Source organism: Dreissena polymorpha, chromosome 1 (assembly GCF_020536995.1).
Source record: "Dreissena polymorpha isolate Duluth1 chromosome 1, UMN_Dpol_1.0, whole genome shotgun sequence".
Classification (NCBI taxonomy): Eukaryota; Metazoa; Mollusca; class Bivalvia; order Myida; family Dreissenidae; genus Dreissena; species Dreissena polymorpha.
In genome coordinates this window covers 143,975,987-143,990,407 of record NC_068355.1, presented here as the reverse complement: position 1 = coordinate 143,990,407, position 14,421 = coordinate 143,975,987, and the positions used below count along the sequence as shown (strand labels likewise).

The 14,421-nt window shown below is 39.1% G+C and overlaps 1 protein-coding gene across 4 annotated transcripts in view; it reads right to left on the bottom strand.

Moving 5' to 3' along the window:
- The window catches only part of LOC127853744 (CCR4-NOT transcription complex subunit 4-like), a 70,221-nt gene that overhangs the window by 33,313 nt on the left and 22,487 nt on the right, over positions 1-14,421 (bottom strand). For all 4 annotated transcript variants that reach the window (XM_052388504.1, XM_052388515.1, XM_052388521.1 and 1 more), the window contains exons 6-12: positions 6,357-6,446; positions 4,290-4,437; positions 3,681-3,845; positions 2,018-2,085; positions 1,736-1,828; positions 1,258-1,363; positions 293-692 (exon numbers count right to left, since the gene is read on the bottom strand). In XM_052388504.1, the coding sequence (XP_052244464.1) occupies positions 293-692; positions 1,258-1,363; positions 1,736-1,828; positions 2,018-2,085; positions 3,681-3,845; positions 4,290-4,437; positions 6,357-6,446 (1,070 nt within the window). The remainder of the gene's footprint in view (positions 1-292; positions 693-1,257; positions 1,364-1,735; positions 1,829-2,017; positions 2,086-3,680; positions 3,846-4,289; positions 4,438-6,356; positions 6,447-14,421) is intronic.

The window sequence follows — 14,421 nt, the reverse complement described above, 5'->3', positions numbered from 1 at the left end:
GGTGCATCTACATATGAAGTTTCAAAGTTGTAGGTGGAAGCACTTTGATTTTAAAGCCAATGTAAAGGTTTTAGCACGATGCCAGACGTTGGACGACAAGCAGGCTATGACAATACCTCGTGTTTTCTCCGAAAACAGCCTCGCTAAAAATTATGTTGAATGCATGCCAAAATACATTTTAACTATATGAAATTAACTTCTGTTTAGTAAAGTTTAGTTTAAACTCTAAATTTAAATCCAGTCAAAGCACGATTTGTCAATTCTCCTTACATATGTTTGATATCTAACATACCTGGTTGTACATGTGGTTTTGGGTTTCTTGCTCCATGGAAGCCATTGATGCTACTAAACAAGGACAGATTGTCACCATCATTTAAACCAAGATTTTTCCGTTTGTTGCCAAGGGAACTTAATAACATTTCTGGATTTTTCATGGAAAGACGTGGCGGTGATGATGTCACAGGTATGCTTTCGGCACTGGAAATCAAAGTCAATGCAGGTCTGCTGTCTGCAAAGGGCTCTGTTGGTTTACTTTTAGTGCTGGTTGTTTTGGCTTCAGTTTTGTTTTTTTCTGGACTTCTGTCGACGGGGCTGGTGCTGGTTTGGTTGGATTTGCTGCTGCCTGTGCTGCCAATGTTGCCACTGGACTGTAATGATGGCCATGCCTCTCTGTTGGCTGTGTTTGGGGGAATCTGCAAAATACATCATGGTGGTGTTATATAAACAAACAAAGTCAGATATGGTTGGTTCAACATACATTTTTTACACACATCTCTGATGTCACTAACAAAACAGGTAAAGGATTAACTGCTAACTTCATATCCGCAAATCAACAAGAGATGTGTTTGTCAGAAACACAATGCCCCCTAATGCGCTGCATTGCTTTATTTTTTACCTTTGACCTTGAAGGATGACCTTGACCTTTCACCACTCAAAATGTGCAGCTCCATGAGATACACATGCATGCCAAATATCAAGTTGCTATGTTCAATATTTCAAAAGTTATTGCAAAACTTAACTGTAAGGTTAAAGTTTTGGGACAGAATGACAGACAGAAAGAAAGACAGACAGGCCAAAAACAATATACCCCCGATCTTTCGATCCGGGGGCATAAAAACATGAAATAATGAACTTTGTAAAGCGATACAAAAGTGATGAGAAGAGCAGAACTATCAACAAGAGAGATTTCAAGGGGCTGCGCTATAATCCTTCATTATTGGGACACGTCCCATAAATGCCAATCACAGTATAATGTACCAGTTGTGTCTGTCCTGTACTGAGTTGTATTGGAGGGCTGTGACTCTCATCATGTGGAGGACTGCCAGACGGCTGTATCACCTGTACTGGGGAAACTGTCTTCTTCCTGGAGAATGAAATACACAGGTATCAGATGAACTTGAGTTTTCTGTTTCAATATCATAGCAACTAAGCAATATCACTAAAATTGAATAATTGCTGAACGTTTGAAAACATAAATAAATTGAGAAAAAGGTATTCTTAATAATGTAAATTAAAAGGCACATCTTGTTCATTAAATAATTTTTTATTAGGGAAATAGTGAAATGACAAGTCAAATTTACAAAAAAATAAAAAATGACTTATTTCATTCGTTTTATGAATGAACATCAGCAGAAAATACAAATAGAAATGTAAGCAAATTATCATCTTAAAATACCGTGCATAGTCCAGTACAAGTAGCAATGTTCAGTGAGTTAATTGAGAACAGACTACAAACCTTGAAGATATCTTATTTTGTGGCTGGCTTTGTGCAGTGTTTTGACTGTTCATGAATTGTTCTACTAGCTTTTGTTCGTACTCTTGGTGTTTACTGAAAACAATAACATTATTAATTTCCAAGTCTCACGTTGTAATGAAGAATGCTTAAAATTTCCTATTCTTTCTTCAGTGGGCTTTTCTTTGAATATGAAAACAAGGTTTTTTTAATTTAACGAAGCAAAGAAATTGTTATGGTGAAACAACATTAACTTAAGCTTAAAAACACACAAAATAATCCTACCCAACTTGCATTTCTTCTTTGGTAAAACTAGCAGCTTCTTCGCCAAGTTCATGCAAGTACATACAGTCCTGAAAAAGTATAAAAATTGTCTGCAACATTAACCCATTCATGCCTAGTAAACTCTCCCATCCTTCTAAATTGGATCAATTTATTTCCAAAATTAGGGATGTCTACCATATTTATTTCTATATTTAGAATATTTCATATAGAAATTCCTTAAGGCAAACAGCGCAGACCCAGATGAGACGCCGCATTATGCGTCGTCTCATCTGGGTCTACGCTGTTTGCAATGTCCTTTTTTCAGGACGCTAGGCATATATTAAGCCCAAAATTTGTCAGAAACAGAAGAGATCAGAAAAACTTCATTATGACTATATTAGAAAGGCTATTTAGCAACACTCATGCGCTTACATAAACCCAAAGAGAAAATGAAGTTGAAATGTGGCCATTGTATACGGATGGCACTGCTTCAGCCACTGGTCATATAATTGAGTGTTAGTCGGAGTCAGAATCTAAATTTATCATAAATAAGTACAAAATTAATTCAGGTGATTGACACTTCAAATCCGGGAGCAAGAGTCTGCAAAGTCCATAAAGGACAATAACTTACCTATTTAGTTTCAGATTAATGTCTTTTAAGGTTTTTGAGATATGCCCCAAATAAAAGCAAAACAAGAAAATTGTCCGTAGGACATGATGTCCTGACATTCTAAAATATGAGATAAGTTCACAGACTGATAAATATGTTTGTGAAACTTTAGCCCTCTAGCAGAAATACTGTTTGAATGACATGAGACACAAGTTAAAAATTAATCTGGTTATGTGGCAAACATCAAAACCAAACAATGTAAATGCCCAGCTTCACATGTAATTTAATAAGTTGGTAAAGGTTCAGCCCTCTTGCATCAATAATTAACTTATAAGTAACTGAAAATAAAGATTACTATAAAAACAAGAAATGTGTTTGTCAGGAACACTATGTCCCCTTCTGCGCCGTTTTTTTTTTTGACCATTGACCTTGAAGGATGACCTTGAACTTGACCTTTCACCACTCAAAATGTGCGGCTCCATGAGATACACATGCATGCCAAATATCAAGTTTCTATCTTCAATATTGCAAAAGTATTCATAAAATTAGCGATTTTGGCCTCATATATATGAGACCTCTGACCTTGAAGGATGACCTTGACCTTTCACCACTCAAAATGTGCAGCTCCATGAGATACATATGCATGCCAAATATCAAGTTGCTATCTTCAATATTGCAAAAGTTATTGCAAATGTTAAAGTTGGCGCAAACCAACAGACCAACCAACAGACAGGGCAAAAACAATATGTCCCCCACTATAGTGGGTGGGGGACATAAAAAAAGGAAAAGAACTCCAGTTGTATCCAAAATTTACAAGACAAAATCTGAAAGTGTTCACTTCAACATGCTGATTAATATGCTTGTAAAGTTTCCTTGTTCTAGCATCCATACTTTTTTTACACAACACAATAAACTAGTAGGGAAGGGTCAAGGGCAAATCTATATGTTAGGTACATAGCCAAAAACAACAAGTGGTGAATGGACTGACACAGTGAATGACAGTTCTCCCTTCAGGGCATTAAACACAGTAAAACACTAATGTTTTTTAACAGTTCAAGTCACTTTAATCCTTACATTTTTAGGGCACTGAGTTCCCCTTAGAAAATGGCTACAGTATTTTGTAGTGCCCAGTGATGCCTTTAGTGTTCGGCCATCTATGTGTACGTTGTTCACAGCTGTTATGGCTTTGAGGGCATCCTCCGTTTTGTTGTAAGTAACATAAGCACTAGCACTTGGGCCCTGAAAACAAGTTTTTAAATGAAAAAACCTTGAACTATATACACATAAAGTAGTCAAGTAATACCTCCAAAAGAAAACATGTAATAGATTTAACCAGATAGGGATAAAAAAGCAACATGTAAAATCCCATTAACATGTTAGCAACTCAACTTAATGGCATATTCATTAATAATTTGGTAAATTTTTACTTTAGCATTGAAACTTTTCTGAAAAAAGCATATGAAATTCCAAATTTCCCCATAATTGTATTAACCCTTTGAGCGCTGGAACCGGATTTTGAAGGCCTTTGCAAACAGTATGGATCCAGATGAGACGCCACAGAATTTTCTTCCAAGCTTGCCAGTGGGCAACCAGCTATTGAGAAATAACTGGCCTCCCAGAATTTTAACTCGACATGGGCAAGCTCGAGTCCACTCAAGTAAACCCTGACAACATATTGCATACCTGAGCCCCAGCATAGGAAGTACTCTGGTTGATCACAACTTTATGAATTTTTCCAAACTTTCCGAAATATTCATGTTTCTTAAGCACTTCTGTATCAGCCAGGCGAGTGGATAACCCAACAACAAAAACCAGATTCCTTTGAACTACCCTGAAAGAGTAAAATGCTTCAGTTTTTGGATGTTGAAGACTATTGATACAAAAAAAGCTTAAATATTTTTTTAGCTTTATTAACACTAACTTAAGGCAAAACACAAAACAATCCTATTTAGTCATGATATCCTCATTCCTTTTCTTTGTTTGTAGGTCAATAACAAAATTTTCATACAAGAGGCATCATGCAAAAATGGGTCCTATGGCATATGCGGTAGTAGCGGTGTAACTCCAGACTTGCCAGCAGATACACAGAAGCTATTAATGGACTATCCTGTCCCCTAATGAGACCAGTAAGCATTGAGTGACCAAGGCTGACAGGGTAGCTCCAGACTTGCCAGCAGATACACAGAAACTAGTAAGGGACTATCCTGTCCCCTAATGAGACCAGTAAGCATTGAGTGACCAAGGCTGACAGGGTAGCTCCAGACTTGCCAGCAGATACACAGAAACTAGTAAGGGACTATCCTGTCCCCTAATGAGACCAGTAAGCGTTGAGTGACCAAGGCTGACAGGGTAGCTCCAGACTTGCCAGCAGATACACAGAAGCTAGTAATGGACTATCCTGTCCACTAATGAGACCAGTAAGCATTGAGTGACCAAGGCTGACAGGGTAGCTCCAGACTTGCCAGCAGATACACAGAAACTAGTAAGGGACTATCCTGTCCCCTAATGAGACCATTTAGCATTGAGTGACCATGGCTGACAGGGTAGCTCCAGACTTGCCAGCAGATACACAGAAGCTAGTAAGGGACTATCCTGTCCAATAATGAGACCATTAAGCATTGAGTGACCAAGGCTGACAGGGTAGCTCCAGACTTGCCAGCAGATACACAGAAACTAGTAAGGGACTATCCTGTCCCCTAATGAGACCAGTAAGCATTGAGTGACCATGGCTGACAGGGTAGCTCCTGACTTGCCAGCAGATACACAGAAGCTATTAAGGGACTATCCTGTCCCCTAATGAGACCAGTAAGCATTGAGTGACCATGGCTGACAGGGTAGCTCCAGACTTGCCAGCAGATACACAGAAGCTAGTAAGGGACTATCCTGTCCCCTAATGAGACCAGTAAGCATTGAGTGACCATGGCTGACAGGGTAGCTCCTGACTTGCCAGAAGATACACAGAAGCTAGTAAGGGACTATCCTGTCCACTAATGAGACCATTAAGCGTTGAGTGACCATGGCTGACAGGGTAGCTCCAGACTTGCCAGAAGATACACAGAAGCTAGTAAGGGACTATCCTGTCCCCTAATGAGACCAGTAAGCATTGAGTGACCATGGCTGACAGGGTAACTCCAGACTTGCCAGAAGATACACAGAAGCTAGTAAGGGACTATCCTGTCCACTAATGAGACCATTATGCATTGAGTGACCATGGCTGACAGGGTAGCTCCAGACTTGCCAGCAGATACACAGAAGCTAGTAAGGGACTATCCTGTCCCCTAATGAGACCAGTAAGCATTGAGTGACCATGGCTGACAGGGTAGCTCCAGACTTGCCAGCAGATACACAGAAGCTAGTAAGGGACTATCCTGTCCACTAATGAGACCATTATGCATTGAGTGACCATGGCTGACAGGGTAACTCCAGACTTGCCAGCAGATACACAGAAGCTAGTAAGGGACTATCCTGTCCTCTAATGAGACCATTATGCATTGAGAGACCATGGCTGACAGGGTAACTCCAGACTTGCCAGCAGATACACAGAAGCTAGTAAGGGACTATCCTGTCCACTAATGAGACCATTAAGCGTTGAGTGACCATGGCTGACAGGGTAGCTCCTGACCATGGCTGACAGGGTAGCTCCTGACCAGACTGCACTATTTTGCAGGCTGGTCTGGTGCTTCCTTGGCCTCATATGGCATAAGACCAAATTTCGCATGATGTGGGTCATATAACTTAACTTGAACATACCTGACATTAGCCAAATGTTTCCGATTTTCAGCAGCTTTCTGTTTCCTCTGCAGATCTTTCTGCCTTCTTTCTTTTTTTATCCTCTGAAGTCTGGAAATGATGTTATAAAATGTTACTAATTTTATATTCATAATCAGAATGCTTCGGCGGCTTCCCCCATGAAAAAAGTATACTATTTCCCCCTAATTTCAGCAAAAAATTCCCCCCTTCAAATTTTTTTTTTTTTTTTTTTTTTACTTTAATACCTATGTTGCCAGCTGGTATCATGCTACTAACCTTTGATTAAATGTATATTAATGTAAATCACATTAAAATATAGCAATTTTAGGTGTTGAATGGTTGGTGAATATCTTCTAAAATTCCCCTTTTCGCCCAAAACGACGCGAAATTCCCCCCTCTAAGAGCCCCAGCCCCAATCCCCCAAAGAGTAGCAAGGGTCCTGGTAGTACATTTAACAGTGGTGTTGATTGTCCAAAATTTGAAATCCTGAAAATTTCCTCTGCAGATCTTTCTGCCTTCTTTCTTTTTTTATCCTCTGAAGTCTGGAAATGATGTTATAAAATGTTACTAATCTTATATTCATAATCAGAATGCTTTGAATTCAAAAGCACATGCAATAATTAGTTCACTTAGTTGGAGTATTTTTAATATTCATCCATGACTTATACCTCGCTAAACAACAACATTATAAACTTCAGTGCTAGGGCTGGCCCAAAATTTCTTTGAGCCAACCAGTTTTTGTTTTTGGCGCGCGAAAACTGGATTCGAAATAATGATATATACTATCAGCTTGTTTATATTTCTTTTAATGACAACAAGGGATTATCACATATCATAATATAACATACAGTTTTCAATATAGAAATAATGATTATGGTACTTGTCAAAGTACAAACATAAGTTATTTTATACATGTACACAGGGCCCTCGTTTTGCACTTTTTGCAGCCGAATATCGGCGGCTTCCCCCATGAAAAAAGTATACTTTTCCCCCCTATTTCAGCTAAAAATTCCCCCCTCCAAATTTTTTTATTTTATTTTTTACCGGTACTTTTATACCTATGTTGCCACCTGGTATCATGCTACTAACCTTTGATTTAATGTATATTTATGTAAATAACATTTAAATATAGCAATTTTAGGTGTTGAATGGTTGGTGAAAAGATCTTCTAAAATTCCCCTTTTCGCCCAAAACGGCGCGAAATTCCCCCCTCTAAGAGCCCCAGCCCCAATCCCCCAAAGTGTAGCAAGGGTTCTGGTAGTACATTTAACAGTGGTGTTGATTGTCCCAAATTTGAAATCCTGAAAATTTGGCCGGGGGTCTAGGAACCGCAGCCGCAGGAACCCAACAGGAATATTGGGCAGAGCCCCCACATCCCCCAAACCCAGAGCCCTTTTTAATTGTTATTTTGTATAGTCTTTCCAATTGCAATTTCAGGTGAATAAAATTCAAAATATTATAAACCAGCTGATCAGCTTAGAAATAATTTATTTATTGTTACACTTCTTTTCATTTGTTTATCTTTAAATACGACGTTTGCCAATGGTCGATGTATTGTTGGCAGACAAAAATTTCAACTGTGTATTCCAATATATTCAATGTTGATTGGCCAGCTACCATGTGCGTTTCAATAACAATAAGGTCAAGCGATGTCTCTTGTTCTGGTTCAGACCAGTTTTTGTTTATTGTTCAAATTGAGAACACTTTCATTGACACAAAGAGAAAAATATAGAAAACCAGTCGGATTTAAATTGCGGCTGTTTCAATACAATTTTACGAGATTTTAGCATTTTCGCAAATCAGATTTTTCTTGAGCCAAATTCTCAATATTTTCGCAAATGGCTCAAATATAGAACGACAGCGCGAGCCCTGACATTATAATACTGCAGTCTACTCTCGTTATCTCGACATCGCATATCTCGATTTTCTCGATATGTCCAGGTAAGCTCAATGTCTTGACTTTTTTCCTTCTTTATCTATTAATTAACATCGATTATCTTGATTTTTGTTATCTCCAATAATTCAATACCTAGATATAACAAGAGCACCGCCTTGCGGGTGCAGACCGCTCATCTATTTTCTTTTTAAAGGTGAAGGGACTCTCATTTTCAATCACAAAGGAGGGAGGGGTGGAGTGAAGGGGGTGTATAGTGTGGGGGCGTGGACATTTATTACATTATCTTCCAAAAATGCAAAAAAAAATGCAAAAAAAAAAAAAATTCGGGCGGGGGGGGGTGGGGGGGTGGCGGGGGGGGGATTCTTGGGTGCGAACATAAAATAATAAAAATAAATATTTGTGTTTTCTAACCGTTTCCAAAAAAACAAGGGCTGTTTGTAAAACATGCATGCCCCCCATATGGGCTCTCAGTTGTAGTGACAGCCATTTTGTAAATATGTTTTTTGTCACTGTGACCTTGACCTTTGACCTAGTGACCTGAAAATCAATAGGGGTCATCTGCCAGTCATGATCAATGTACCTATGAAGTTTCATGATCCTAGGCATAAGCGTTCTTGAGTTATCATCCGGAAACCATTTTACTATTTCGGGTCACCGTGACCTTGACCTTTGATCAAGTGACCTGAAAATCAATAGGGGTCATCTGCCAGTCATGATCAAACTACCTATCAAGTTTCATGATCCTTGGCATAAGCGTTCTTGAGTTATCATCCGGAAACCATTTTACTATTTCAGGTCACCTTGACCTTTGACCTTGTGACCTGAAAATCAATAGGGGTCATCTGCGAGTCATGATCAATCTACCTATCAAGTTTCATGATCCTAGGCATAAGCGTTCTTGGGTTATCATCCGGAAACCATTTTACTATTTCGGGTCACAGTGACCTTGACCTTTGACCTAGTGACCTCAAAATCAATAGGGGTCATCTGCGAGTCATGATCAATGTACCTATGAAGTTTCATGATCCTAGGCCTAAGCGTTCTTGAGTTATCATCCGGAAACCACCTGGTGGACGGACCGACAGACATGTGCAAAGCAATATACCCCCTCTTCTTCGAAGGGGGGCATAATAAATTGGGGGGGGGGGGTGGGGTGGGGTGGGGGATAGTATGAGGGTGTGGTAGTCATTTGTGAGATGATCTTAAAAAAAAAAAAAAAAATTTAAGGGGGGGGGGGGGGGGTGAATTCGGGGGGGGGGGGGGGGGGGGGGGGGGGGGGGGTGCGGGGGGGGTATAGTATAGTGTGAGGGTGTGGTGGTCATTTGTGAGATGATCTTAAAAATAAAAAATAAAAATTAGGGGGGGGGGGGGAGTGAGGTGGGGGGTATAGTATAGTGTGAGGGTGTGGTGGTCATATTTGTGAGATGATCTTAAAAAAAAAAAAACTTCGGGGGCGGGGGGGGGGGGGGTTTAGTATAGTGTGAGGGTGTGGTGGTCATTTGTGAGATGATCTTAAAAAAAAAATAAATTCGGGGGCGGGGGGGGGGGGGGGGGATTGTATAGTGTGAGTCATTTGTGAGATGATCTTAAAAAAAAAAAAAACAAGAGTTCCGCGGTCGGAGATGACCGCATTGATTAAAGCCGGATTTTTGATTTAAATGACAGGAAAGTACCTTTCGTGTTTTTGTCAATGCAATACTTAAATTACTGAAATATTGTTCAAAGGTCAAAATGAAATGTAAGTACTTTTCAAGGCATGAGCAAACCTTGTGTTATGTTTTGAATGCATGCATATACATGAACAACAATAACATTTAAGGTCACAGTGACCTTGACCTTCAAATGAATGACATTGAAATGACCAGTGGTCATCTTCTAGTACTGGCCAATCTTTATTTCAAGTTTGAAGACTCTAGGTACAAGCATACCAAAGTTATAACATGAAATAAGAACTTTAACACTTTTACATTCAAGGTCACAGTGACCTTGACCTTCAAATGAATGACCTTGAAATGTCCAGTGGTTACTTACTAGTTCTGGCCAACCTTCATGTCAAGTTTCAAGACTCTAGGTCCAAGCATACCAAAGTTATAACAACTTTAACATTTTTACATTCAAGGTCACAGTGACCTTGACCTTCAAATGAATGACCTTGAAATGTCCAGTGGTTACTTACTAGTTCTGGCCAACCTTCATGTCAAGTTTCAAGACTCTAGGTCCAAGCATACCAAAGTTATAACAACTTTAACATTTTTATATTGAAGGTCACAGTGACCTTCACCTTCAAATGAATGACCTTGAAATGACCAGTGGTCATCTGTTAATCCTGGCCAACCTTCATGTCAAGTTTGAAGACTCTAGGTCCAAGCATACCAAAGTTATACCATGAAATAAGAACTTTAACATTTTTACATTCAAGGTCACAGTGACCTTGACCTTCAAATGAATGACCTTGAAATGACCAGTGGTTACTAACTAGTTATGGCCAACCTTCATGTCAAGTTTCAAGACTCTAGGTCCAAGCATACCAAAGTTATAACAACTTTAACATTTTTTATATTGAAGGTCACAGTGACCTTGACCTTCAAATGAATGACCTTGAAATGACCAGTGGTCATCTGTTAATCCTGGCCAACCTTCATGTCAAGTTTGAAGACTCTAGGTCCAAGCATACCAAAGTTATACCATGAAATAAGAACTTTAACATTTTCGAGCACGCCGCCACCCCGCCCGCCCGCCCGCCCGCCCGCCCGACAACATCAATCTATAAGCCGAGATTTTTTCGAAAAAAATCCGGCTAAAAATAGGGGTGGGGTTTCGGGGGGTGGGGGGGGGGGTATAGTATAGTGTGAGGGTGTGGTGGTTGTTTGTGATATGATCTTTAAAAAAAAAAAAACAAGAGCCCGAATCCCCATTTGCACATGTCGGTCGGTCTGTCCACCAGGTGGTTTCCGGATGATAACTCAAGAACGCTTAGGCCTACCATCATGAAACTTCATAGGTACATTGATCATGACTCGCAGATGACCCCTATTGATTTTGAGGTCACTAGGTCAAAGGTCAAGGTCACTGTGACCCGAAATAGTAAAATGTTTTCCGGATGATAACTCAAGAACGCTTATGCCTAGGATCATGAAACTTGATAGGTAGATTGATCATGACTCGCAGATGACCCCTATTGATTTTCAGGTCACAAGGTCAAAGGTCAAGGTCACGGTGACCTGTAATAGTAAAATGGTTTCCGGATGATAACTCAAGAACGCTTATGCCTAGGATCATGAAACTTGATAGGTAGTTTGATCATGACTGGCAGATGACCCCTATTGATTTTCAGGTCACTAGATCAAAGGTCAAGGTCACGGTGACCTGAAATAGTAAAATGGTTTCCGGATGATAACTCAAGAACGCTTATGCCTAGGATCATGAAACTTCATAGGTACATTGATCATGACTGGCAGATGACCCCTATTGATTTTCAGGTCACAAGGGCAATGGTCAAGGTCACAGTGACAAAAAACATCTATTTTCTTTTTAAAGGTGAAGGGACTCTCATTTTCAATCACAAAGGAGGGAGGGGTGGAGTGAATAGGGGTGTATAGTGAGATGATCTTAAAAAAAAAAAAATAGGGGGGGGGGGATTCGGGGGGGGGAGGGCTTGGGGGATGGTTTGGGTGGAGTCTATTGTGGTATGTCAGGTAAGAGTAGTTTTGTCAAAGTATCAATCAAATCTAATCATAAATAAAGAAGTTATGGCAATTTTAGCAAAATTTAATAATTTGACCTTGAGAGTCAAGGTCATTCAAAGGTCAAGGTAAAATTCAACTTGCCAGGTACAGTAACCTCATGATAGCATGAAAGTATTTGAAGTTTGAAAGCAATAGCCTTGATAGTTAAGAAGTAAAGTGGATCGAAACACAAAATTTAACCATATATTCAAAGTTACTAAGTCAAAAAAGGGCCATAATTCCGTAAAAATGACAACCAGAGTTATGCAACTTGTCCTTTTACTGTACCCTTATGAGAGTTTGCGAGTGTTCCAAGTATGAAAGCAATATCTATGATACTTTAGGGGTAAAGTGGACCAAAACACAAAACTTAACCAAATTTTCAATTTTCTAAGTATAAAGGGCCCATAATTCCGTACAAATGCCAGTCAGAGTTACATAACTTTGCCTGCACAGTCCCCTTATGATAGTTAATAAGTGTTGCAAGTATGAAAGCAATAGCTTTGATACTGTAGGAATAAAGTGGACCTAAACACAAAACTTAACCAAATTTTCAATTTTCTAAGTATAAAAAGGGCCCATAATTCTGTCAAAATGCCAGTCAGAGTTACATAACTTTGCCTGCACAGTCCCCTTATGATAGTTAGTAAGTGTTGCAAGTATGAAAGCAAAAACACAAAACTTAACCAAAATTTTCAATTTTCTAAGTATAAAAAGGGCACATAATTCTGTAAAAATGCACGCCAGAGTTATCTAACTTTGCCTGCCCAGTCCCCTCATGAAAGTAAGTAAGTGTATTAAGTTTGAATGCAATAGCATTGATACTTTCTGAGAAAAGTGGACCTAAACGCAAAACTTAACCAAAATTTTCAATTTTGTAAGTATAAAAAGGGCACATAATTCTGTCAAATTGCACGCCAGAGTTATCTTACTTTGCCTGCCCAGTCCTCTCATGATAGTAAGTAAGTGTACCAAGTTTGAATGCAACAGCATTGATACTTTCTGAGAAAAGTGGACCTAAACGCAAAACTTAACCGGACGCCAATGCTGACGCCAAGGTGATGACAATAGCTCATAATTTTTTTTCAAAAAATAGATGAGCTAAAAATTAGGGGGGGGGGGGGGGGGGATTCGGGGCGGGGGGGGGGTATAGTATAGTGTGAGGGTGTGGTGGTCATTTGTGAGATGATCAATCAAATCTAATCATAAATAAAGAAGTTATGGCATTTTTAGCAAAATTTAATAATTTGACCTTGAGAGTCAAGGTCATTCAAAGGTCATGGTAAAATTCAACTTGCCAGGTACAGTAACCTCGTGATAGCATGAAAGTATTTGAAGTTTGAAAGCAATAGCCTTGATACTTTAGAAGTAAAGTGGCTCGAAACACAAAATTTAACCATATATTCAAAGTTACTAAGTCAAAAAAGGGCCATAATTCCGTAAAAATGACAACCAGAGTTATGCAACTTGTCCTTTTACTGTACCCTTATGATAGTTTGCGAGTGTTCCAAGTATGAAAGCAATATCTATTATAGTTTAGGGGTAAAGTGGACCAAAACACAAAACTTAACCAAATTTTCAATTTTCTAAGTATAAAGGGCCCATAATTCCGTACAAATGCCAGTCAGAGTTACATAACTTTGCCTGCACAGTCCCCTTATGATAGTTAATAAGTATTGCAAGTATGAAAGCAATAGCTTTGATACTGTAGGAATAAAGTGGACCTAAACACAAAACTTAACCAAATTTTCAATTTTCTAAGTATAAAAAGGGCACATAATTCTGTCAAAATGCCAGTCAGAGTTACATTACTTTGCCTGCACAGTCCCCTTATGATAGTTAGTAAGTGTTGCAAGTATGAAAGCAATAGCTTTGATACTTAAGAAATAAAATGGACCTAAACACAAAACTTAACCAAAATTTTTAATTTTCTAAGTATAAAAAGGGCACATAATTCTGTCAAAATGCACACCAGAGTTATCTAACTTTGCCTGCCCAGTCCCTTCATGATAGTTAGTAAGTGTACCAAGTTTGAATGCAATAGCATTGATACTTTCTGAGAAAAGTGGACCTAAACGCAAAACTTAACCAGACGCCGACGCCGACGCCAAGGTGATGACAATAGCTCATAATTTTTTTTCAAAAAATAGATGAGCTAAAAATATGTACGAAGTCTCCATTTTACATGTATTTACTGTGGGTTATCTCGAAGTGCAAATAACTGTCCCAGTGTTTGCAAAGGTGAGAAATTTTTTCTTTGATACTTAACCGTGCGCTTCGCCCGGCTGCTTCCGATATTGCGCAGTAGATAATTGATCCGTTAATTGCATCAATTACCCCACATGTCAAATGTCGTTTGCCATTAATACTTGAGTAAGGCCTGTCACTTTAACTGCAATTTACTGCAATTAATACGCAGCCTGCCGAAAGACTAATCGCTTTT